The following is a 25,437-nucleotide window of genomic DNA, read 5'->3' on the forward strand; positions in this document are numbered from 1 at the left end:
TGTTACCCCCTCCTCTAAATTTAACACTTTAGAAAAGTGGTGATGATTTTTAAGCCAAACAAAAATCTAAAGGATGGATAAATATGATTACTTCATATTTTAGACCTTACAACTTACATTTGTTCAAAGATAGGTTACTTTGATCTGATCTTCTGTCATTAATTTATACTAACACATGTACTTGATACAAGGCTGGGGTAAATTGGCTATAACACTGCTGCGATACAGTTATTGTCCTCAAGGAAAATGGAATCTATGGGGTTCAAACCAGAGTGAGAAAACAAATCTAATTAGAGGGTTAGGAAAGACTACATGAAGAGTGCCATATCTAGTAGTTCCTAAGAATGGCCAGAAGTTTAGTAGAGAGGGTATTCCTGAGGGTAATGACGCGGAGAAAGACAACTGCTTGAGTTTAGCTACATCAAAGAATTCCTAAAGGAGAACAGTGAACAGAGACAAGGCTAGAAAAGTGATGTTGAATTTCCCCAGAGATGGGTTTTGGAGGAGGTAGGAGCATATCTTTTTTTATGTTTTTATTCCTACTATCTAGCATAGTGTTTGACTAATGTTTGTGTAAAGAATGGGACAATGTAAATAAAATGTATATGATAGGTTTGTTTTTATGATTTATGAGACTATTCTCTGATATATAGGTTTAGACAGTTTTTGAGAACTATTCCTATAGTAGGATGAAATCTCTCATTTTCATATTTTCCTTTTACTTTATTGAAAGTGTAATGCCATTATATTCCACTGCAGTGGCATAAACAACATCCAGATCTTCTGCTGTCTTCAGGTCAGCATAGGTGCCCTGAATAGATGGACATAGAGCTAAAATTGGTGTGTTTGAAAGCAAAAATCAAGTAAAAATTTAATCTGTTCTGTTTATTGATTAAATTTGAAATGTAACATTGTGAAAGTTTAAGGTGTTCAGCCTGTTACTTTGATATGTTTATATATTGTAATATGATTGCCAATGTAACACTATTTATCACATTACATAATTATAGTGCAGTATTGTTTTCTATATTTATTATACTGTTTAGATCTCTGTGACACGTATACTACTTGTTACAAGTTTTTATCCTAAAACACCATCACTCTTATCCCCCCTCATCCACTGGTAGCCACCAGTTTACTGTCTGATTTTTAAAGGTTTTACTTTTTTAGATTCCACATATAAGTGATAGCATACAGTAATTGTCTTTGACTTATCTCGCGTAGCATAATGTGCTCAGGGTCCATTCATGTTGTTGCAAATGGTAGGTTATTCTCCTTTCTCATAGCTGAATAATATTTCACTATATATGTATAATATTATTGCCGCATCCAGCACAGCACAGGCAGTTAGAGAATGAGAAGGGGCGGCGAAGGGTTAAGAAAGAAACAGAAATCAAGAAAGTTAGGAAACGGGGCCAAGGGTCTCCCAGCCTCAAAGGACTGAGAGCCCCGAATTGGGCCGCCTTCTGGCTTTTATTGATGTACACACAAGGAAATAGTAGTGTTTTCTCCACGGTCTGTGAGTCTCATATATCATACCAGAAAACTGATTCAAATCAATCACCCTTGCCTGCAAACAGCCGGAATCAAAAGTGCCAGGATGTCTTAACAATTATGGCATGTGCCTCCCCAGGGACAAATCCTTTATGCTGAAACTTATTGATAAGAATGGAAGGAGAACTGCTGTTATCACATCTTTGATGCACTTCCCAAGCAGGTTGTGGGAAGGCATATAGCCACAGAGGCAGAAGCTCTCCCTAGCCAGGGGAAGGTGGGGGGCTGTGCCCACCACTATCTACCCCATGGGTTCTCCTGGTCGTCCCCACACGGTTCTGCCTGGCTTGGGGTGTTCTTCCCCTGAGGAATCTTACCTGTCATTGGCTAACCAACCACCTTTTGGGGGCCAAACAGAGACATGAAGTGTAAGCACAAAGGTGAAACAAAGTCCCTGAAAGGATTAGTCTCACAGACTCTCCTTTCTATAGGGATAGGCACGAGGGGATAGATGGTTAGGCTGCTGCATGACAACATATTATATATGTATTTTTTATCATTCATTCATTGATGGGCGTTTGGGTTGTTTCTACATCTTGGCTATTGTGAATAATGCTGCGATAAACATGGGAATGCATATATCTCATCTTCTTTTCCATATAATCATAAGAAAAACATAAGGGTTGGAGCTCTAAGGCAGTGCTGTCCAATAAAACTTTCTTCAGTGATGTAAATCATCTATTTCTCTGTTGTCCAGTATGTTAACCACTAGAGTCGCATGTATCTGTTAAGGCCTTGAAATGTGGTTAGGGGGATGAAATAACTGACTTTTAAATTTTATTTTAATTAATTGAAATATATAAATTTAAATAGCACATGTGAATACCATCTACCATATTGGACAGTGCACTTCTAAGGATCCTGAGAGATTATCTATTCAAGGTCTTTCATTTTAAAAATAAGGAAACTTTGGCCCAGAGTGGTAGCATAACTAACCAGAAATTACATAGTTGTTCACGAACAGAGCTAAAACTAAACACAATTTTCCCGATGCCCAAGTCAGCAGTGTTACTGGATCTGAACACTGAAACTTACAGGTTGCTAATCAGACTAATTATTATTTTTACTGCATTTATTGTGTTTAGTAAGAATTCTCCATTTCTCCTATCCTTTCAACTGCTTCCTTTCCTTCACACATACGGACACTATCTCTATTAAAAAAAAAAATGTCTTTAGGCCGAAGCTTTCATTTATTTAGCTAGGAAGTAATTTTTAATTGTATTAGATTGGTGCAAAAGTAATTGCGGTTTTTGCGATTATTTTTAACCTTTTAAACCGCAATTACTTTTGCACCAACCTAATATATGTGGGTTTAAATGACTTTTACTTTTAAATTCTTGGCATTCCCTCTGTAGTCTCCACATTCAAGATGTTCAATGTGGGTAAAAGAGTGATTCTGACCATATCATCTAGAGTATTATTTTAATACAGATAATTGTTTATTGGTGATTTCCCTTCTGGTTTTCAGAGAAACGAAATGGGAATGTGTTATCTGTAGTAAATTATACACTCAGAAATTATCACTGAACTATATTATCATGCATTGTGAAAATTAGAAGGAACTTTGAACATTTTGTGGTGCAGCCTCCTTTCATAAATGGGCAATGTGATACACAGGAAAGGAAATTTACTTATAAAAGGTGACATAGTGAGTTATTAGCAAAGCCCAGACTAGAACCCAGCTTTTCCAATTCACAGCCTGGTGTTCTTTCCATTATATCACTATTGCCTCTCAGATCTTTACAAGTGAACAAATCAAAGGACACTGCAGCGTGCAAAGTTCCATTATGCTTCTAATGGCTGTCTTGAATTTTGATGACTAATCTCAGTTTGTCACAGCTCATTAGGTGCTGGAAATAGACTCACTAAGTTCTTGAGCCAAATATTTAAAAGCAGTTTACACTTGCAATATTGCAAGCCAATTGAATTTTCTTACAAATCTGAATTTGAAGGTCTGTCTGGCTGTTTGCATGGGTTACTTGTTGGATAGCTATATTCCATTATGCCAGCTTGTACCTACCCCACAGGAGTCAAAAATATGGTTACCTTTTCTTTGAAGTGGAGAAAGCATAGTCATTTTTTTTAACTGTATTGGTCAACGGCCAAATATTGTGGGTTGGAAGTCGCTGAGGCCAAGATGTGATGCAGGACTGACCGGTGACAAGAAGCATGAAAGAGGTGTTTTACTGCAGCATTGCAGTTCTTTTAGCCTGCCACAGCACTTGCTGCCACCTAGACTAACATTCAAAATGCAGTGGGTGCTTCAAAGGTATAAAATATACAACCATAAACTTATGAACTTCCCAGGCCCACGTGTTTGATGTTTGCATTTACGTATCTAGCAGAGGGTCTCACCAATGCCAACAAACTAATTTCATCTCCTCAACAGTATATATTTCTTCTGTGTTCCCAAGGAGTTAACATTCTACTTGGGGAAAAAAATACTGATACCACTGGCAGATTAACTGCAATTGCAATTGGAAGCTAAGGATAAGTGTCAGTTGGGCTGTGGTGGGAAATAAGACTACTTATATAGATTGGTGTTAAACAGTGCTAGGAAAAAGGCGGCCAATTTATTTACTTGAGTAAGGTAGTAATCTGACTGACAAAAGAATTAGTTTGGTTTGACAGTGGTAATTACAGTTGGTTGGAATAGATGAGAATTGAATGGTGGCCATTGGTTAGGAGTTTGATGATGACGATGACAGTGATGATAATATGTAGTTAACATCTATTAGCCCTTTTTCTGTGCTCATCCCTGTGAGATAGGTAATATTACATATGTGGAAATTAATATGCAATCAAATCACTTGCCCACAGCAATACCACTAGTAGGTAGTACAGCTAGAATTTGAATTTAGTCCTACCTCTCAAGTCTGTCCTCTTTCTACTGCCTTACCAGACAGATAAGGGCCTGGTCTAGGTTGGTGGCCCCTATAGCACTCTGTATCTACATGCATTATAATGTTCATTACTCTAGACAATTTTTGTATTATATAACTGTCTTCTCTATTAGACTGTGATTCTTTAAGGACATGGATCATATCTTAATCATGTTTGTAACCTCAGCACCTAATGTAATTGTACAGTAAGACTTCACAGTGTTAATTGAGTGAAAGAATAAAAATAAGGAGTAAACAAGAGGCATACTAATTATTTAACTTTTGTACTTGACAATAGATTAGCAGTAGAATATTGAATTTGGTAATACTAGAATACTTTGTTCTGCTCTTGCCTTTTATCAGTATTCCTAGATCCTCATTTCAACTGAAAAATTCTGTTGAAAGATTATAATGGGATGTATCCTAAGTTCCACAGGAGTCTTTTTAATTTTTTTATTATGGAAAATTTCAAACATTTATAAAAGTACAGAGAATAATGTCAAATATAATAATATAGCATAATATAATATGTAAAATATAATATAGTGTATGTCTGTCATGCAACTTCAACATTTATTGAGTCCTGGCCAATCTTGTTTCATCTCTATCCAACCCCTGGATTATTTTGAAGCAAATTCCAGATTGATTTCATCTGTATATATCAGTATATATTGCTTTAAAAAAAACTGGAACTCTTATTAACAATAAATCCTTAATGTCAAATAAATCTAGTCAATGTTAAAATATCACTGAATGTGTCATAATTTTTTAAAGTTCATTTTTTATTCTGGATCCAAATAGTATTTATACATTGCAATTTATTGATTTTAAATCTTTAAGTCTCTCCCTCTATCTCTCTTCCTTTATTTATTAAAGAAACCAGGTCATGATATTTGCCCTATAGAGTTTCTGAATTCTTCAATTTCCTTATCGCATTCCCATGGTGTCTTTTATGCATTTCTCTGTCTTCTATGTTTTCTGTATCATGGTAATACAGGATAATCAACTGATAATTCTTATTCAAATTCAAAACTAGAAGATTTTGCTTTCATTTCAATATCACATCTTTCTCCCCTACTGAAAACCCCAATCTTTAAAATACCAGCATATTTAAATGTCTTATTCTACAATACACATGCAGCACTTTAATAATAAAATGCCAACACTGCCACCAACAATGTAATTATTTAAAACAGTTTTACATTTTTGTTGTTTTTGCTATTCTCATTGCCCATTGAAAATAGCCCATTAGGGATAGACAGTCAATTTCTTGGTTATAAATTCGCCCTCAGATAGTCCTGGAATAGCCCATTAGGGATGGACGGTCAATTTCTTGGATATAAATTCACCCTCAATCCTGTCTGTGGATCATTGCCTCTACATGATTTGTTTATTTCATTTTCCTTTTAGTTTTTAGAATTTACCTTTTAAAATTTTGATTTTGTTCTATACTTATCACAGGACTCTTGATTTAATAAAATAACTTTTGCTACGTGATGTTAAGATCCCTAAAACAGAGCTAATTATTAGGACTGATTTTAGATTACTCTAATAAATGTATGCACTTTATTACAAAATAGGTAGCAAAAATTCTCATAGAAGAGAACTTTAAATTTCAATTCTGTTAGTAAAGAACAGAAAACTCATGTTTATGTTCTCAAGTGAAGTTGGGCAAGTCAGTGCTCTGCTTTATTGTTTCCGCTCTCATACTGTGAACAGGTGCCCCTTTTGTGGTCTAATTAGTGCTATGTTTTTTTCACTTTTTGTTTTTGTTTTTGGTGATAGTGCTATTTTAAATGGCTCCTATGCATAGTACAGAAGTGCTAGCTAATGTTTGTAAGTTCAGGAAAGCTATGACATGCCTAAGGAGAAAATATATATGTTCGATAAACTTTGTTCATGCATGATTTATAGTGCTCTTGGCCGTGAGTTCAATGTTAATGAATCAATAGTATATATTAACTAAGGTGTCCTTAAACAGAAACACATATAAAAGAAAGTTAAATATTGATCAGTTGATGAAAATGTAACCAGAGGCTCATAAGAAATTAACCCTATGTTTTCCCTAGGAGCACTGGTTTAGTATTCCCTAAATCAGTGTTCATGGCTATTTTATGGAATATGACTACTGCAGATAATGACAATCAACTATATTTTGATTACAGAAGCACTTGGAAGGGTTGAGTCTTATGGGGGAGTTACCTGATCCTCATCTTCAATCTTGTTATTTGTAAATCTCTATATGATAGAATTCTGTTCTAGAACCTGTTATCTTTTGGGGGAAGCTAGTTTTTATCTCTCATTGATTTTAAACAAGTCATTTATAATTTTGAATTGACAAGTCATTATTTTGAAATTACAAATAATTTTAATTTAAGGTTTTACCTTCTTGCAAAAACTGTAGTCATCTATGCTCAATTTGAATTCTGTTTAACTATCAGCCTTATGAGCCTGTGAGTTTTTATAATACCCTCCAATCTGATACTTTTTAAATATCTTATTTGATTTTCTAAATCATGGGTTGGCATCTTTTTTTTTCTGTAAAGGGCAAGATAGCAGATGTGAGGTATGATTACAAAATATGGTGAATGTTTAAATTAAAAAAATTATTATACTACAAGACATATTGCCATTAATCCCCCTCAAAATACTCTCCCTCTCTTCAAACACACTTATCCCATCATTCTTGTCATTTTCTGAAGCAGTTCTGGAAGTCTTCTTTCGTCAAGTGTTTTTAGTTGCACTGTTGTGGCTGCCTTGATGTCCTGAATCAATTCAAAGCGTTTACCTTTCATGGTCATTTTGACTTTGGGGAAGAGCCAGAAGTCGCGTGGTGCCAGATCCAGTGAATAAGGTGGATGAGAACACACCATAATGTTTTTATTTGACAGAACTTGCTGTACCAGAAGCAATGTGTGATATGGAGCCTTTCCGTTGTGATCACAAAATACGATGCATGCTCTGCCAAGTGTGTCATCCAACAGAAAGGCAAGGATCTTTAATATGGGAAATAGCATGTCAAACCTTAGTAAAAGTATGTGACAAGTTTCAACTTGTTCGGTGCAGTCAGTCGAGTGTGAGCTATGGTTGAGAGAAGGTGTGTTTTAAAGTGTGCTATAAATCATCCTCCATCATGACAATGATCCGTGTCAAAAATCGCTTCTGGTATATGGCAATTTCTGTCAAATAAAAACATTATGGTGTGTCCTCATTCACCTTATTCACCGGATTTGGCACTGTGCGATTTCTGGCTCTACCCCAAAGTCAAAATGATTCAGGACATCGGAGAAGCCACGACAGCACAACTAAATACACTCACGAAAGAGGACTTCCAGAACTGCTTCAGAAAGTGGCAAGAACAATGGGATAAGTGTGTTTGAAGTGAGAAGGAGTATTTTGAGGGGGATTAATGGCAATGTGTCTTTTACTGTAATAATGTCTTTTTTTTTAAACATTCACCGTATTGTTTGATCACACCTCACCTCATACGAGGTCGGACAATTACGTTCACAAACTCATCATAGAAAAAGTGCTACATACCTCGTTGCTGAATATCACTACAGTCACCTTTGAAGTACTCCCCTTGGGAAGCTATGCACTGATGTCAGAACCTAGTCCACCCTTCAAAGCAGTTTTGGAACTCTTTTTCTGGAATGGCCATCAGAGATGTCATCATATTACCTTTGATGTCCTGAATGTCATCCAAATGTCTTCCTTTCAATATTTCCTTTATCTTTGGGTAAAGAAAGAAATCATTGGGTCCAGATCAGGTGAGTAGGGAGGGTATTCCAAGACAGTTATTTGTTTACTGGCCAAAAACTCCCTCAGGGCGGATGGATGGCTCAGTTGATTAGAGCGCAAGCTCTGAAACAACAGGGTTGCCCATTTGATTCCCACATGGGCCAGTGAGCTGTGCCCTCCACAACTAGATTGAAGACAACAAGCTGCCACTGACCTTCCAGAGGGGCGGCCAGATGGCTCAGTTGGGTAGAGCTTGAGCTCTCAACAACAAGGTTGCTAGTTCAATTCCCACATGGGATGATGGGCTGCACCCCCTGCAACCAAGATTGAAAACAGTGACGACTTGGAGCTGAGTTGCGCCCTGTACAACTAGGTTGAAGGACAACAAGTTGTAGCTGATGGGCCCTGGAGAAAGACATTGTTCGCCAATATTCCCCAATAAAATTTAAAAAAAATAATTTAAAAAAAAACCTCCCTCACAGACAGTTCCGCCATGTGAGCTGCTGCATTGTCATGTGCGAGAGCCATGAATTTTTGGTGAAAAGTTCAGGTCCTCTAACCTTTTCATGCAGCCTTTTCATCACTTGCAAATAGTAAACTTGGTTAACTGTTTGTCCAGTTGGTACAAATTCATAATGAATAATCCCTCTGATATCAAAAAAGGTTAGCAACATCATTGCAACAAGCTCACAAACTTTATAGTCAGACCTTGTATGTTACACTTTGCAGGATGCAGAGGTCACATATTCTTTTTTGTTTATTTCTGTTTTCTAAAATCTTTAAATACTTTATATATATTTAGTTCAGTGTCTAGAACAGATTTAGCCCAGAGCTGCAGTTTGCTCATCCCTATTCTAAATTTTCAGTGTTGTGTACAGTCAGCTGCCTCTCTTTGGATGGTGATACTTTCTTCATCAATATAACCTGTGTTTTGAACAGGCCTGAGGGTGCTAAACTGCCTGTTTTCTTTTGATCAAAATCTTGGCCTTTTGTGTTTAGAGGCACGAAGTATGATATTTTTTATTGTTATTATAGTTCTTACTAGAGCCTGATTAACATAAAATACATGTGAGATGAAAAATGGGGAGTAAGTATAGTTGCTTAACATCTTTATTCAGCAATCAGAAGGAATGGGGAACTAAAATTAATTGCCCATTTGCCAATTGCAAGCCATTTTTATTAAATATACAATCCTCATGATAATCATAAAAAAGAAGACATTTCCATTTTTTTCAGATATGTGGGCTAAGACTCTTAAGTTAGCACTGTCCAGTAGAACTTTCTTTAAAGATGGGATTATTATGTATTTGTGCTCTGCAATATGCTGTTGAGCACTTGAAATGGGGCTAGTGTAAATAAATAAATAAGTTTTAAATTTTATTTACTATAATTAATTTAAATTTAAGTAGCCATATGTTGCTAGTAGTTACTATATTGGGCAGCCTAACTCTAAGGGCTTAAGTAACTTGCTCAGATTTAGACAGTGTATTCCACAACTGGAATTCAAAACCAGGTCTGTACAACTCCTAAACCAATGTGTGTTATTTTGTTGTTGTTTTTTGTTTGTTTTTTCCCATTATGCCACACTGCCTCATCAAAAAGGATAGACACTGCCCTACTGAGTAGAAAATGTAGTGAAGATACTTAGGCATTTTTCAAGTAATACTAACTTTTTAGACCTTAGTGCAGTTCATCAATCCAGACTCTGGAGCACTAGATCATAATTGTCAAGCAATACCTACGAATTTATTTTATAGTCTATATTTGTTATTGCAATATGTGAAGTAAGACGATTGCACTCTGAGAACATTAGGTTGTTGAAAATTTTTCAATTATTAGCATATTTTAAGAGTGTTTTTCTTATACCTAGAGAGTATGGTCTAATCAGGTGGTTTATAAATAGCTTTTAATTCTTGTAACAATTGACATCTTTCGCATAATCACTACAGAGCTTTATTAACAAAATTTCCCATGTATGTGGGAGAGCATACTTGCTGGCATCAGTTTTAATATGTTGTTGTTGTTTTTATTGATACCTTACAAAGGTATGGAGTGGAAATCTTGTTATTTTATTAGTGAATACCAACTGAATACAAGAAATGAAAAGTGATGTCTTTTGGGAAGGCAGGCCTAGATAAATCATTTTGCGATGCTGACATACTAGAGGGAGGCTTGAAGCAGGGAAAACAGTGAACAAACTCTTGGATTAGTGTTGAGTCTTAATTTTACTCTGTATTTTTGGAATCTTAATCTAAATCAGAGTAATGCCTAGTTTTAGCAGGAAATTGCTTAGTTTGTTCCTGTAGCTCTCCCTAATCTGCTCAGAAAATATTAAATGTGTCAAAAATGAAATACAGGCACTGCTTTCAGAGAACATTTAGATTTGACCCATGTTCTTCCAGTTCTTGCACAATTACACTTGTGTGTAAGCCAAAGAAACCTCTTTCCTCTGGGTGTCGTTTGTTGATTTCAGCAAACCTCCTTTCCCTTCTAAAGAATCAAACTCTTAAAATATTTGTTCCTTGGAAAACTGTTTATTTGGTCTATTGAATGGATAATCTTTGGGAATTATTTTGGTACCTGAATGAACACTAGAACACTTTGTTCTTAGAGCCAGTGATTTTTCTGTATTTTTATTTCAAATCAAGTTATATCCAAAACAAAGGTCATTTTTGGCATTAGACTAAGAATGAAACAGGCAAAAGAGGAACGCATTGGGAAAGTTAGGGGCAAAGAATTTGTAATGGAAGGAAATTATTTTAATAAATACTGTAAATAAAATTGTATTTCAAGATGCAACCTAAGTCACCCAGTACTTCAAATCACCCCTTCCTTTACTTTCCCCATTGTATTGATCAATTTGTAATATACCATATAATTTATTTATTGTATGTATTGTCTGTGTCTGCTCCACTAGAATGTCAGTTCCATGAGAGCAAGATTCTTTGTTTTGTTCACTGGTGTATCCTAAGCACTGAGACCAGGGTCTGGCACATAGTAGTTGCTCAATCAGTATTTGTGGACTGAGTGTATACCATGATCTATCCCACTTCATCCCTCAAATTTTATATTCACTTCTTCCTAGTAATTATTATATTGCTATATTCCATATGAAATAGGTAGTTAATTAATTGGTAAAAATACTACCCTACATATAGTATGAGAAGAGAATTTTAGGAATTATATCCTAAAAATGATTGAAGAAGTAATTTGGAATGCTTGAGTTTTATTAAGTTTATATGAAACCCATAGTTTTCTTCAGAGGCCCCCAAATTTTCCAGCAAATGGAGGATGGAGAGTTTTTCAATTAAAATATGTATTTTTGATACATCTTTCTCAGATGGGAAAGCTGACAAGCATGCCTGCAGGTCTGATGTGTGCCTCTATGAGTGTGCGTGCAGCCAAAGAAGAGAAATCCAAAAAGCAGCTAGTGAAACCAGAGCAGGTAAGTTGCCTACAAATGTTTGTGGATTTTTTATAACATAAATGTGATGCAAAAGCTGTGAGTTTTTTTGTGGTTGTTACCTCTGTTCATCAAAATGTTTTTGAAGTATTTGTTAGGCACATTTTATAAGTTGATAAAAATAGTTATAAGGTGTCTCAAAATAAACACTGTATATTATATTTAACCCAAACATCTAAAATCCATATTCAATGAAAACAATTGGCGATTTTTCTTAATGAATAATCAATGAGTAGTACCGGATCTTAGTACTTCTAAGCAATCTGATTTTTCTTTCTTGAAAAATTCATACAGGTACACCTGATATTTGCAAGTCTTAGTTTAAGAAATTCATTAAGATCTCACTTTGGAAAGTGATCTTAGAGATTTTCTAGTTCAGGCTTCTGTATGTTACTGTAATCTCCTCTACCATAGGCACACTAAGTTGTCATTTATCTTCTTCTACATGAATAAAACTCTGAATAAAGGAACCTAAGGAAGCCCATTCCATTTTCTGGCAGCAGGTCTTTCAATTTAAGGTCCTTCCTTAGGTCAGACACAAACTTGTGTCATAATAAGTTCTATTCAGTAACCCGGTATCTCTTGCATTGGTACCATACATCTCTTCCACAAAACAACTCTTCAAATGTCAGTTACACTTTAGTTCATTTTGTTTCCTGGATAAGTATACTAGTAACTTTAACCATTCTTCATATGTCATAGCTTTGAGTTCCTTCACTGTTGTGATCATTCTCTGCCAAACACATTCATGATGGTTAGCATTTTCTTTGAGTGTAAATATTTTGACCACTGCTGGATAGAGTCAGAATCTGGCTAAGATTACATTTACTTTTATATACAGAGGGTTCCAAAATAATGTATACACATTTTAAGAAAGGAAAAAACTGTATTAAAATTGTAATACAATGAATGACACTAGCATTCATTTGATTAATGTCATCTTTTAAGCAAATGTCATACTACACATTGCTACTGTAATTCAATTCAACGTCAAAAAATAATATGTAGATAACATCTCTTAAAATGTATACATTTTTGGCACCCCTGGTATATACATATATGTTTTGTGTCCTGGAAATCAACCTTACTTATGACCTTTGACCGAGACATAGTAAACCTTAATACTAAACCTTAAAAGTTTCATTAAACCTTTTTTACATGGGCTACTGGAAAGATATGTCAAGCAGAAAACAAAGCCATGGGGCCTGGCCGCGTCCCCCCAACCTCCCAGAGCTAGGAACAAGCCCCAGAAAAAGCTATAGTAGTGTCAAGTTAAAGAATAGAATGTCAACAGTCCTGAGAACTGGAGAGACAGTTCCTGAATGGCAGATGCGCACTGTGGCTAATCCAAGTAACAAGGGTGAGATATAGGGGCAATGCAACTGTGGTCTGAAAGTCACCATTACTCAGAGGAGAACAAAGACACAAACACCAGTGGCCTCTCCCAGCCCACCCCAATCCCACCTTTCTCGGCTGATCCCAGCAGGGGCACCCAGGACTGCCCAGCACAGCGCTGCATCTGGCTGCAGGGGCAGCACTGGGATTTCAGGGGCTCAAAACCCCATTGTCCACCACATCCTCCATGGGGGTGGTGCCCTGAGACCGAGGTGACCTGGTTCCCGAGGAGATGCCCACCTTCCTGGGGAATCTTCCACCATGAGAAGCCAGAACAGAGCAAGAGAAAATAAATTCCAGCACTACCTACTGGAAAGCAAAAGAAAGACCACTTTGTATCAACCTGCTGAGAATTTATTTCCTTAGATTCCTAGGAAGAGAAACAACCCATCAATTAACCATGAATAACCAAGGTAACAAGACAGCTCAGGAAAAAAAAATATCTCCAGGAAATAAACTTAAAGACATGGAAATACGAGGTCAGACAAGTAAGGTCGTGAATTCATCCTAGAAAAAGTGCTACATACCTCATTGCTGAATATCACTATGGTCACCTTCAACGTACTCCCCTTGGGAAGCTATGTACCAATGCCAGTGCCTAGTCTACCCTTCAAAGCAATTTTGGAACTCTTTTTCTGGAATGGCCATCAGAGCTCTCGTCGTATTATCCTTGATGTCCTGAATGTCATTCAAATGTCTTCCTTTCAATATTTCCTTTATCTTTGGGTAAAGAAAGAAGTCATCAGGGACCAGATCAGGTGAGTAGGGGGAGTGTTCCAATACAGTTATTTGTTTACTGGCTAAAATCTCCCTCACAGACAGTGCCACATGAGCTGATGCATTGTCATGATGCAAGAGCCATGAATTATTGGCAAAAAGTTCAGGTTGTCTAACTTTTAAAAAAAAAATTATTGGGGAATATTGGGGAACAGTGTGCTTTTCCAGGGCCCATCAGCTCCAAGTCCAGTCACTGTTTTCAATCTTTAGTTGCAGGGGTTGCTGCCCACGATCCCATGCAAAGGCAACTTTGTTGCCAAGAGCTTGTGCTCCAACCAACTGAGCTATCTGGCTGCCCCACCGGTAGCTCGGTAGCTCGTTGTCGTCACTCTAGTTGTGGGGGGCGCAGCTCACTGGCCCATGTGGGAATCAAACCCTGTTGCTAAGAGCCCACGCTCTAACCAGCTGAGCCATCCTGCCTCCCCCTCATCTAACTTTTTTATGCAGCCTTTTCAGCACTTCCAAATAGTGAACTTGCTTAGCTGTTTGTCCAGTTGGTACAAATTCATAATGAATAATCCCTCTGATATCAAAAAAGGTTAGCAACATCGTTGCAACAAGTTCACAAACTTAATTGTCAGAGCCAGAGCTTGTATGTGACTTAAATGACAGAGCATTCAAGATTGCTTTTCTGAAAAAAACTGAACAAAATACAAGAAAATTCAGGCAGTTTAATGAACTCAGAAATAAAATCAATGAACAAAATGAATACTTTACCAAAGAGATTGAAATTAAAAAAATAGAAATTCTGGAGCTGAAGAACTCCATAAAAGACATGAAGAATGAAATTAGCCAGCTTAGGAAATAGAGCTGTTCAGATGGAGAAACAATTTAGTGATACTGAGGATAGAAATCTGGAAATGACGTGGATGGAAGAAGAGATGGACTTGAGAGTTAAAAGGAATGAAAGAACTTTACAAGAACTACCCGATTCCATCAGAAAGAGCAATATAAGAATACTGGGTATACCAGGAGAAGAGAGGGAGAAGGGCACAGAGAGCCTATTCAAACAAATAGTCGATGAGAACTTTCCAAACCTATGGAAATAACTGGATCTTTGAAACCAAGAAGCAAACAGAACACCTAATTAGCTCAATCATAAAAGGCCTTCTCCAAGGTGTATTATATCGAAACTGTCAAAAATCCATGACAAAGAAAGAATTCTCAAGGCAGCCAGGGAAAATAAAATGGTAGCCTACAAAGGAAAGCCCATTACATAATCATTAGACTTTTCAGCAGAAACTCTACAAGTCAGGTGGGAGTGGAATCAAATATTCAAACTATTGAAAGAGAGAAATTACCAGCCAAGAATAATATATCCAGCAAAGCTATCCTTTAGCTATGAAGGGGTGATAAAGACCTTTCCAGATATACAGAAGCTGAGGGAATTTTGTACCACAAGGCCTGCATTACAGGAACTACTGTTTTTTCCCAGTCTGTACTTATATGAATGGACATTTTGGACTCAGTTGCAGGTACATTCATACCTGTTTAACTTTGATCCAGTTTATCATGCCAGCCTGTTGATCTCTAATTGTGGTTACTGATTCTGTTCACCATTGTACTTCTTTTCCAGCCTTAAGTCACCCCTAAGATTTTATTAAATACTTAGAAATGTATACTTGAGTCAGACAGGACTGAATCTAAATCTTGACTCCACCACTGATAGTTGGATGAGATTGGACAGAATTCTTATTGGTGGCATAAATATTCTGTTGCATGAATGTACCATTATCAAATGTACAATTTCTATGATTTTTTGAAAATTTAGCATATTTCCAATAATTTTTTATTGTAGTAGTGCATTGTCAAAACACCTTGCACATTAACCTGTATGTACATCTACAACTATTTCCTTATAATAAGTTTCTAGAAATGAATTATACGTCAGAATGCATGAAATATATCAATATATTGCCAAATTGACATACATAAAATTCAACAAAAAATATTTTCTGAGCTCCTCTTCCATGTGTGTAAGGCACTGTTGTAAGCACTGGGTAAAGTTTTAGTAATTTTTATTATCAGTCTAAGATAGATTCACTTTCCTAAATACTTACTGTCTTTCGTTATTCTTTCTCCTTTTTATTAGTCTTAGAGAGACGATGTTTTTAAATCTACCTTGACACTTCCATCTTTGGAAAGCTCAAAATCTAGGTAGGAAGATAGGTAGCATTTGCCCCTAATTGCTGAATTTGCATATTACTGAATTTTAAGATAAATTTGTGCTCTTCACTATGTCATGAAGTACATGGGATTCCTTGATATGTAGTGTTTTCTCCAGTACATTATACTGTATTTTGCCATGTATTATGTGCTCCCGTGTATAATGCACGCCCACGTTTTTGGCCCAAGCTTTCAGGGAATAAAATCTTTCATTTTAATTTTTTAATTCAAAATTTTATTTATTTACATTTAGGTATTTGTTTTTTGTGTTATAGGGGAATTTTAGCACTTATTTTTAAACATATTATGGCACAAGAAATTTTATGTAACAAATAATTACAAAACACAAGAACGAATACAAGGTACAAGAAATTTTATGTACTGGTAACAAATTTATGATATTTACGCATCATAGACTGCCAAGAACTCTTCGTCGTTGCAAGTTTGTTGTAAGTTCAACGAAACCGATTACTGTATTCCAGGGTATTATTTTGTATATGGATATCGTATGCAGTATTGATTTCTAGAGTTACACTTTTAACTCATAAGCATACATAAAAGAATTTAAAACATTTATATTGATATGGAATTAGTACAACCCATGCATAGTGTGCATCCTTAGTTTTCCCTCACAAATTTGGGCAAAAAAGTGTGCATTGTACATGAAAACTATGGTAAATAAAATTTAATTTAATTACTTGTTAACGTTGGTTGCCCGCGAAGTGCTAGGGATTATTCACGAATTTAGGATCCAATCCTTGAGGAACTTAGAATTTCTGAAGGAATGAAAATGTGATTTGCATGTAACATTTCCAGGTACTTTTATTGTGTAAAGTGAGTTATGTCTCTGTTTAAATCTATTTACAATAAAGTTTCTACTAAACCAAAACGCTGAATGAATAAAGTGTCCTGGTTAATTGAATCTTTTGGTAAACTTGTGGCTAATCAGAAAGTCCTTTTTCAGTTCAACTCTTCTTGTTAAATATCTTTTTTTTAAAATATCAACATACCCCTGCCTTATTAAGTACTATCTAGTGAATATAATTAAATCTTTATTAGAAAATCCTGGAGAGCCGTGGGGTGATCATTTTTTAAACTATGAAATTTGCAGTGTTCAGGTCTGTAAAATGATTGACAATTGGGCTGTTTGTATATACAGTTGGCCATATCCCTAGATGTTTCTTTTAAAAGTATTTTTATGATGTGAGTTTGTCTTATTTTCTTGTTATTTGCTTGTTTTCACCAAAAATAACAGAAAAGAATATTGATTTGAGAGTTCTAGTTACTTTGGTTCAATTTAATCTAAATGTAGTTTTATAGCTTACTGAATCTAATTGTAATTTCTAATTGAGTACAAGCAAGTTGTATTTATACAATAAGTGACATTTAAGCCCAAGGGCCTCAAATCTATAATGAGATTGTTCTTCCCTCAGTAGAAACAGAATTCTCACAGTAGAGTTGAATTATTTTTAACTTTATAGAGATATGTTTGACAAATAAAAATTGTATATATTTACGGTATGCAACTTGATGTTTTGACATGAACATACGTTATGAAATTACCACCACAGTCAAGCTAATTAACATATTTGTCACCTCACTTTGTTACCGTTTTCTTCTGTATGTGTGTGTGTGGGGGGTGGTCAGATAACATTTAAGAGCTACCCTCTTAGCAAATTCAAGTATACAATACAGTATTGTTAACTATAGTCACTATGCTATACTTTAATTTCTGAACTTACTCTTCTTGCATTCTCTTTGACCTCCCCATTTTCCCCTCCACACCACCCTTGGTATTTCACTTTCTGCTTCTAAGTCTATTTTAAATTCTACATGTAAGTGAGATCATACAGTATTTCTCCTTCTGTGTCTGGCTTGTTTCATTTAGCATGATGTCCTCTAGCTTCATTTATGTTATCAAAAACGGGAGGATATCCTTCCCATTTTCATAAGGATTGCATTGAATATATAGATTGCTTTGGGTAACGTGGACATTTTAACAATATTAACTCCTCTGATCCATGAACATGGAATATCTTTCGATTTATTTGTGTCTTCTTCAGTTTCTTATTTATTTATTAAATTTATTGGGGTGACATTGATTAGTAAAGTTATATAGGTTTCAAGTGTACATTTCTTCCATTTATTTTTTCAGTGTCTTATAGTTTTCAGTATCCAGGTCTTTCACCCACCTGGCTAAATTTATCCCTAGGTTTGTTGTTCTTTTTGATACAATTGTAAATAGGATTGTTCTATTAATTTCTCATTCTGATAGTTTGTTATTACCGTGTTTCCCTAAAAATAAGACCAGGTCTTATATTAAGTTTTGCTCCAAAAGATTCATTAGGGCTTATGTTCAGGAGATGTCAACCTGAAAAATCATGCTAGGGCTTATTTTCCAGTTAGGTCTTATTTTCAGGGAAACACGGTAGTGCCACAGATTTTGGTATATTTATATCGTTTCCTGCAAATTTACTGAATTTGTTTATTATTTCTAACTGTTTTTGAAGTCCTTAGAGTTGTCAATTCCTGATATTGTGTCATCTGCCAATAATGAGAGTTTTACTTCTTCCTTTGGTTTTCATAGACAGGCATTTTGGGGATTCATCTCTCCTGTGCAGAATCTAAGCATTGAGGTAACTGATGTGGAGCACAAACCCCTCGCTCCTCAGTAAATAGTTGTGTATTTTGAGATCCCTCCTGAGCATGGATCTCTGCACCTAGTGTGGGATAGTGTTGTGGTTGTTTGTTTGCGAGACCATACCACTGCTTCTCCTGTCTCAGTGCTGCCCTTTTATCTTTGTGTAGGGGCTCAGTTTCTGGCTTCTGAATAGTCTTTATAAAAAGCTTGCCAGATCATTCTTGCATTTTTAAGATTATTTTAAAAAATATTTAGTAGTAATTTTAGTTGTTTTTAGCAGGAAGATTGATAAAGATTTCTATTCTGCCATACTGCTGGAAAAGTAATTTCAGTTACTTTATATTTTTGACACGAAGTGTTTATTTTTCTCCTAGCTCCCCATATATACTGCACCACCTCTCCAGTCTAAATATGTTGAAGAGCAGCCCGGTAATTTGCAAATGGGCTTTGCGTCTATCCGCTCTACAACTGGTCGTTATATTGGCTGGTGCAAGGTAAGTCAGTTCTAATAGTTGTTTAATATTGGAGGATTCTGATTTGTATTACATACCAGTTGTTGCAGTTACCCATTGATGTGTAACAAACTACCCCGAAACTTAGTGGTTTAAAGCAGTAACCATTCTATTATAAGTCATAATTTTGTGAATCGGGAATTTGATCAGAGTTCAGACAGGTGATTCTCCTGTTGCATGTGGTGTTGACAGAGGTTCCTCAGTGGTGTTCATTAGGTACACGGGCTGATCTAGAGGGTGGAAGACAGCTTCAGTCTCATCTCTGGCAACTTGTCACAGATGCTAGAAGGCTGGGGTCAGCTGGGAATGTTGACTGAAGCACCTACACGTGGTCTCTCAGGGAAGGTGGTCAAATAACTTCCATGTGCAGTTCAGCGCTCCTATAGAAAATGTCACAAGAGGCCCTAGGCAGGATTTGCCAGGCTTCTTAGCTATCCTCAGATGTCCAAGAAAGTTACTTCTACAGCATTGTATTGTTAAATCAAGTCACCAAGGCCAACCTAGTTTTAAATGGAGGCGAAATAGATGCCAACTCTCAATATGAGTACTAGCAAAAAAATGCGTGGCCATATTTAATCTACTATATTACTACTGCATAGATTAAACTAGTTCAACAAGCATTTACGTCACCTAGAATGTACGAAATATTGTTTGGCCTTTTACCTGAAATTCTGAAATTACTTCTGAATTGTTCCTTATTTGACTAAGCAAAATGTTCATCTGTTTTGTTTAGTTTATAAGACCATTTGACTATAGTCAGTTATTTGGCAAAATAGAATTCACCTTGTTTTAATACTTAGCCTTCAGTCAGCATTATCCAGCAGCAAGGAGTGGAGTAAGCTGATACAGTACTGATGTTTCATTATCATATCAACATACCATGTTTCCCTGAAAATAAGACCTAGCCGGACCATCAGCTCTAATGAGTCTTTTGAAGCAAAAATTAATATAAGATCCAGTCTTATTTTACTATAAGACCGGGTCTTATAATTATAATATAATATAAAATAATATAATTAATAAATATATATAGGTGTGTTACCATCAGCATCATCAGCATCTCCAATGTTAGTGTTATAATGACAATGTTGGTACCGTTGTTCTCATCATTCTGACCTAATAACTACACAGCTTTTCATTAAATCTAGCCTATCCAATTGTGAACCTTTGTGCACCTTTGTTTCTAATCCATTCTTTTTAAAAATAAAATTCTAATAATCTTATGAAATACCAAATCTGAGAACTATGGTCATTTCAGATGATATTTCAAACATCTGATGATTATATGGTGTTATTTTTGGAAAATTTTGCCTCCCAATTCTAATAGTACTAGTTGTACTAAACACTTAATAGCTTGATCTCAGAGGGAAATATCTTAAGTAATTAGGGTCTGAATCATGCCTCTAAGGCTATATGCCAACAGCTGGATGATTCACACTTGAGTCTCCTGAGACCTAATTTTCCATAGTGTTCTCAAAGTTGTTTTCAGTGAGATAAATTATTCCTGAGAGATCCTTAAATTGCTGTTGTTACTGTCACTCAATTTAAGACTGAAAGAACTTTATATTCTATTAATATGCTGAAATGAATAGGCTGAAGAAGGGTACTTTCTAATGCATTTCATCTTCAATGTAAACAATATTTCCTCTCTAAATCGCCCCTAAAAACATAGTATATTCTTTAAAAATTACTTCTGACTCAAATTATATTAAACTTCGAATCATGTAGGGTGAATTCAATTTCTACTCCTACTCCTTAATGATGTTTTGAAATTTAGGTAGCAGTGACCCCCAGTGGTAAAAATGAATTCCTAAACACAGCTAAGGAAAATTTCCCCAAAGAAGTGACGAGTTTTTTTCCTCACCTGTTACGTGATTCCTAATGTCAATAGGTGTTACATGAAGGTGAAGTTTTCTCAAAAGACAGTCCCTAAAGAGAAGTTGCTCAGTGGCAGTTAGGGTCTATTCTGGTTTGTACAGCTTGAGACCATGATGAACAGGACGAAACTCCGCATCTCTGATCATTGAAAATATCTGAGACAAAGTTACTAATACCAAGATAACTCGATAGCAGTAACATATTTCTTTCCTGTGTAATATACTCATTTTTATTTCATTTGTTTTGAAAATCTCCTTTGTTGTTTTTACCCCATGGTTTGATAACAGCTAGTTCAGAGAAGGAAACCATATATTTGGATTGCATTTTCTGGTTCCTTCAATAGAGTACAATGTGACAGTTACTATGGGTAAATCATTTGATGCCTTCAGTTTTCTTTTGATGTAATTAAGGTAGTACCTATCATTCAATAAATGTGTATAACAATGTTTCTTGCATTAAAATAAATTAGAAAGAAGTAACAGGAAAAGTTTGATTTAAAGTTCTAATCCCTCCAGTGGGTTCATGTAATCTTGATTTGTAGAGAATTTATGTTCCTATTTAAAAACAAGATGGACACTAGCCTATGTAGGATGATTTCTGTCCTGAGATAAATGTCTTATTAAATTTTTTTCCCATTCTAATGCGCACTTGAACAAGGGAGAAGATAAAGAACTTTTCTTTAGGGTTATTTTTGTTTTCTCCACAAATCATTATGTTGTTTCTACTGCATCTTTATTGATCAGATGTTGTTTCTAAGCTGAAATATACCTTTCTTCATGTTTTATTTAAACTCCATTCATTTTTCTAGGCCATTATTAAATAAGATGATAAGACTTTGTATTTCTGCAATAACCTTTATAAGAACTTCTCTGATTGTTTTATAGGTATTAGTTTACCCATTTATATGAAAGAAGTAGTAAACAACTATTATCCATGTTAAATAGAATGAAAAGCAAGAAGTGAAGAGAAGTTAAGTGTAACAAGTTAAGTATCCTCATAGTGAATAAATAGGAAAGCTAGATTTAGATGTGGGTGTAATTTTAAGTCAATGTTTTAATGTAATCTCAGAGATGTGGACTATTTGATCTAATTATAAACATCTTCAACAATGCAGATGTCCTTTTTCCCCCCCTTTTTGCTTAGGGTGTTTATGTCTTTGTGAAAAATGGGATAATGGATACAGTGCAATTTGGAAAAGGTAGGTGAATGAACCATCCATAATTGGGAATGTTCTATTGTCTTTTTAATTTGCAAGGTTTAAATGTGAGAAAAATAAACATGATATGTTATCCATTAGCATAATTTACCAACTGAGAAAATACTCTGTATTACAGTTTATGATAATAATAACAGAGCAATGGTATCTATCATTTATTTAGCTATTCTTATATGCTAAGGTACCATGATAAATATTTTACATCGTTTATCTAATTTTTATAGCAATTTTGAGACTGTTGGTATTATAGTTATTCCCGTTTTATAGATGAGGAACCTGGGATTTAGAAAGATTAAGTAGGTTACCAAGGTCACAAGCTAGTAAATGGCAGCACCTGGACTCACATTGAGGTCTGTTTTATATTATATACTCATAAAGCATAAATTAGAAGCATATTTCCATTGTTATCAATTAATTTTTAAAAAGTGCTATTTGCTGTTAAAATACATAGTATTTTGCTATCGATTGCTAGGAAGCACTATACCAATCAGTCACCCTACAATATTTGAGCTAATGTTTGAAAGCATTTGTATTTGAGTCTTTATTTTGACAATAGTGTTTGGCAGCAGATACAGCTACCTAATATTTTTGGTCTAAGCCAGTTGTCAAAGTAAATGTATATGGAGGACACAAAGATCAGCTAAAATTTTAAATGTTTCCATGATGTTGATGACCTGTATATGTATTATTATGTAATGTATGTAGGAATTAATTCCAAATTATATTCCTCACCAATCTTGAGGGATATGAACAAATAAGTGATTGCCATTAAATAATTAACTATGACAGAAGAGTGTGTTTTTGGACTGCATGGAACCAAAAACAATTTAAATATATAAAAAGCCAGGAAATCTGGACTTCTATCCACTCTCCATCTACTTTTTGTCTGATCCTGATAATTGGTTTTAACCAAGACCAATGGCTGCTCTGAGGTTACTGAGAACTAATGGCAAGCAGGGTCTAGTGGCTCTATGTATCCCTAGACTATTATTCAAAGTTCCCTAATAAAGTATCTATTTCAATTCTTACTGGATCCTACCAATGTTTGGGCAGTTAAGACCAGAAGCATTTCCATCATAGGGATGTAATACATATACAATGAGGAATTTATAGTAATCCATAGTAAGTTGAGAACTATACAATCATATTTCATTGAAGAGTAATAATGGCCTGAATTATTAAGAAAACAAATATCATGAAATTAGCTATGGGAGGAAGATTTTATTTTGTAACAAGTAACTATTATAACTAGCTTTTTAAATTGCTATTCAAACCATTGTTTTGTGTAGCTCTTCTTTTGAAGAATGTTTAAACCATCTGCTATTATCTTAGTGAATCTCTTTAACTTTTCTGCATCGTACATATATAGAATGCCCAGTTGTAGTAAGTCATTTACATTAATTTTTAACTGATTTCTTGAGATACATATGTTTATCTGAAGAATCCACCACAAGATTTTCTTCCGAAAATTGGAGTGATTACAGTTTCAGGATTGGCAGGCTTGGTTTCAGCAAGAAAAGGTAGGGTTTAAAAATATATATTCTGTCTTTCAATTCCATTATATTAATTTCTGAATTTTACCGTCACTGGAAAACCTCATGTCCTTTATTGAATATTATTAGGATAAGCTACCATAAAAATATTTAGGTCCTATAGTACAGCATGTTTACTTGTATTAAAAACTTTTTGTGTTTTCAAAAATATAGCTATTCCAAAAGATGTTCAACATCATTAATTGTTAGAAATGCAAATAAAAAACCACAATGAGATACTACTACACACCGATTAAAATGTCTAAAATTAAAAAGACTAACCCTACCAAGTGTAGTCGAGAATGTAGAGCAACTGAAACTCATACATTGCTGGTGAGAATACAAAATGGTACAGTCATTCTGGAAAATAATTTGACAAAAGTTTGTTATAAAGTTAAAGATCCACTTACCTTGTGACCCAGTAATCCCACTCCTGTGTCTTTACCCTGGAGAAATGATAAATCTATACGCAAATGTTAATAGCAACTCTATTCATAATCACCAAAATCTGGAAACAACGGAAATGTCTTTCAACAATAAACTAAACTGTGGCACATCCATACAAAGTAATACTACTCAGTAACAAAAGGAGTGAACTATTGATATATGCAACAATTTTGATGAATCTGAGTTAAAGAAACCAGTCTAAAAAAGTTACATATTGTATTATTCAATTTATATGACTTTCTCAAAGAGGCAAAACTATTGTGACAAAGAAAAGGTCGGTGATTCCCTGGGGTTAGGAGTAACGAGGAGGTGTGACTACAAAGGAATAGCATGAGCTAGTTTTAGAAGCAATAGAACTGTTCCATATCCTGATTGGAGTGGTGCTTACATGACTATACATACAGTAAAATTGATAGAACTGTATACCAAAAGAGTTGAATTTCTTGTATGATCATTTAAAAAGAAAATTTTAAAAATATAGAGCTGGTCCTATTAAAATTGCAATTTGTCATTTTGTTTCCCATCATCTAGATAACTTTGCTTTTTAAAAGATCTTAAGAGTCTCTAGCTATCAAAAAAAGAGGTATATAAATGTCTAATTACTATTGTTTTATACACCTGAAACAAACAATAAATAAATAAGTTATGAAAAAAAAAAAGATCTTGAGAGTTTTACATTAATGTGAAAATGTGTACTAACCACTCAAACTACTTTTCCCTGCTTAGTCATGACAACCCATGTTCTGGGGGCTATATTAAGGATTTGAGACAGAGATATTGACCTCTCTGTCTCAAATTTTTATTCCCTCTTGGTCTCATCCTGACCAAGATTGCTGGAACTGACATTAGCCAACTCAGAATGGAGTTTAGAAAGTGGAAAACTCACTCACTACTCTCATTCAACACGTGAGACTTGCTATATTTGATTTCTTTTCCCCCTCTTTGCACTCTGTATCTCTACCAACTTTGTCCTTCATTCCCACTCATGTAGAGGGACCACCCCAAGACCACCCCCAGGTTTGACAGTTAGCTACGAAGACTCAGAGAATTCAGCCTAAGTGTATAGTCATGTTCATGGCTAAGGTTTATTACAGTGAAAGGATGCAATGTAAAATCAGCAAAGGGAAAAAGCACATGGGGCAAAGCTTAGAGGAAACTAGGCACGAGCTTCCAAGAGTCCTTTTCCAGTGGAGTAATATAAGATACACTTAATTCCTCCACTAATGACTTGTG

At 35.2% G+C, this 25,437-nt stretch overlaps 1 protein-coding gene across 3 annotated transcripts in view; it reads left to right on the forward strand.

Annotated features, from left to right (window-relative positions):
• APOOL (apolipoprotein O like) overlaps positions 1 to 25,437 on the forward strand; it is a 67,627-nt gene that overhangs the window by 25,581 nt on the left and 16,609 nt on the right. For 2 of the 3 annotated variants that reach the window (XM_074323454.1, XM_074323455.1), the window contains exons 2-5: positions 11,518 to 11,622; positions 18,994 to 19,113; positions 22,153 to 22,207; positions 23,647 to 23,745. In XM_074323454.1, coding sequence (XP_074179555.1) covers positions 11,518 to 11,622; positions 18,994 to 19,113; positions 22,153 to 22,207; positions 23,647 to 23,745 — 379 coding nt within the window. The remainder of the gene's footprint in view (positions 1 to 11,517; positions 11,623 to 18,993; positions 19,114 to 22,152; positions 22,208 to 23,646; positions 23,746 to 25,437) is intronic. The other variant, XM_074323456.1, reaches the window with a different exon arrangement.

Source organism: Rhinolophus sinicus, chromosome X, assembly GCF_036562045.2.
Source record: "Rhinolophus sinicus isolate RSC01 chromosome X, ASM3656204v1, whole genome shotgun sequence".
NCBI lineage: Eukaryota > Metazoa > Chordata > Mammalia > Chiroptera > Rhinolophidae > Rhinolophus > Rhinolophus sinicus.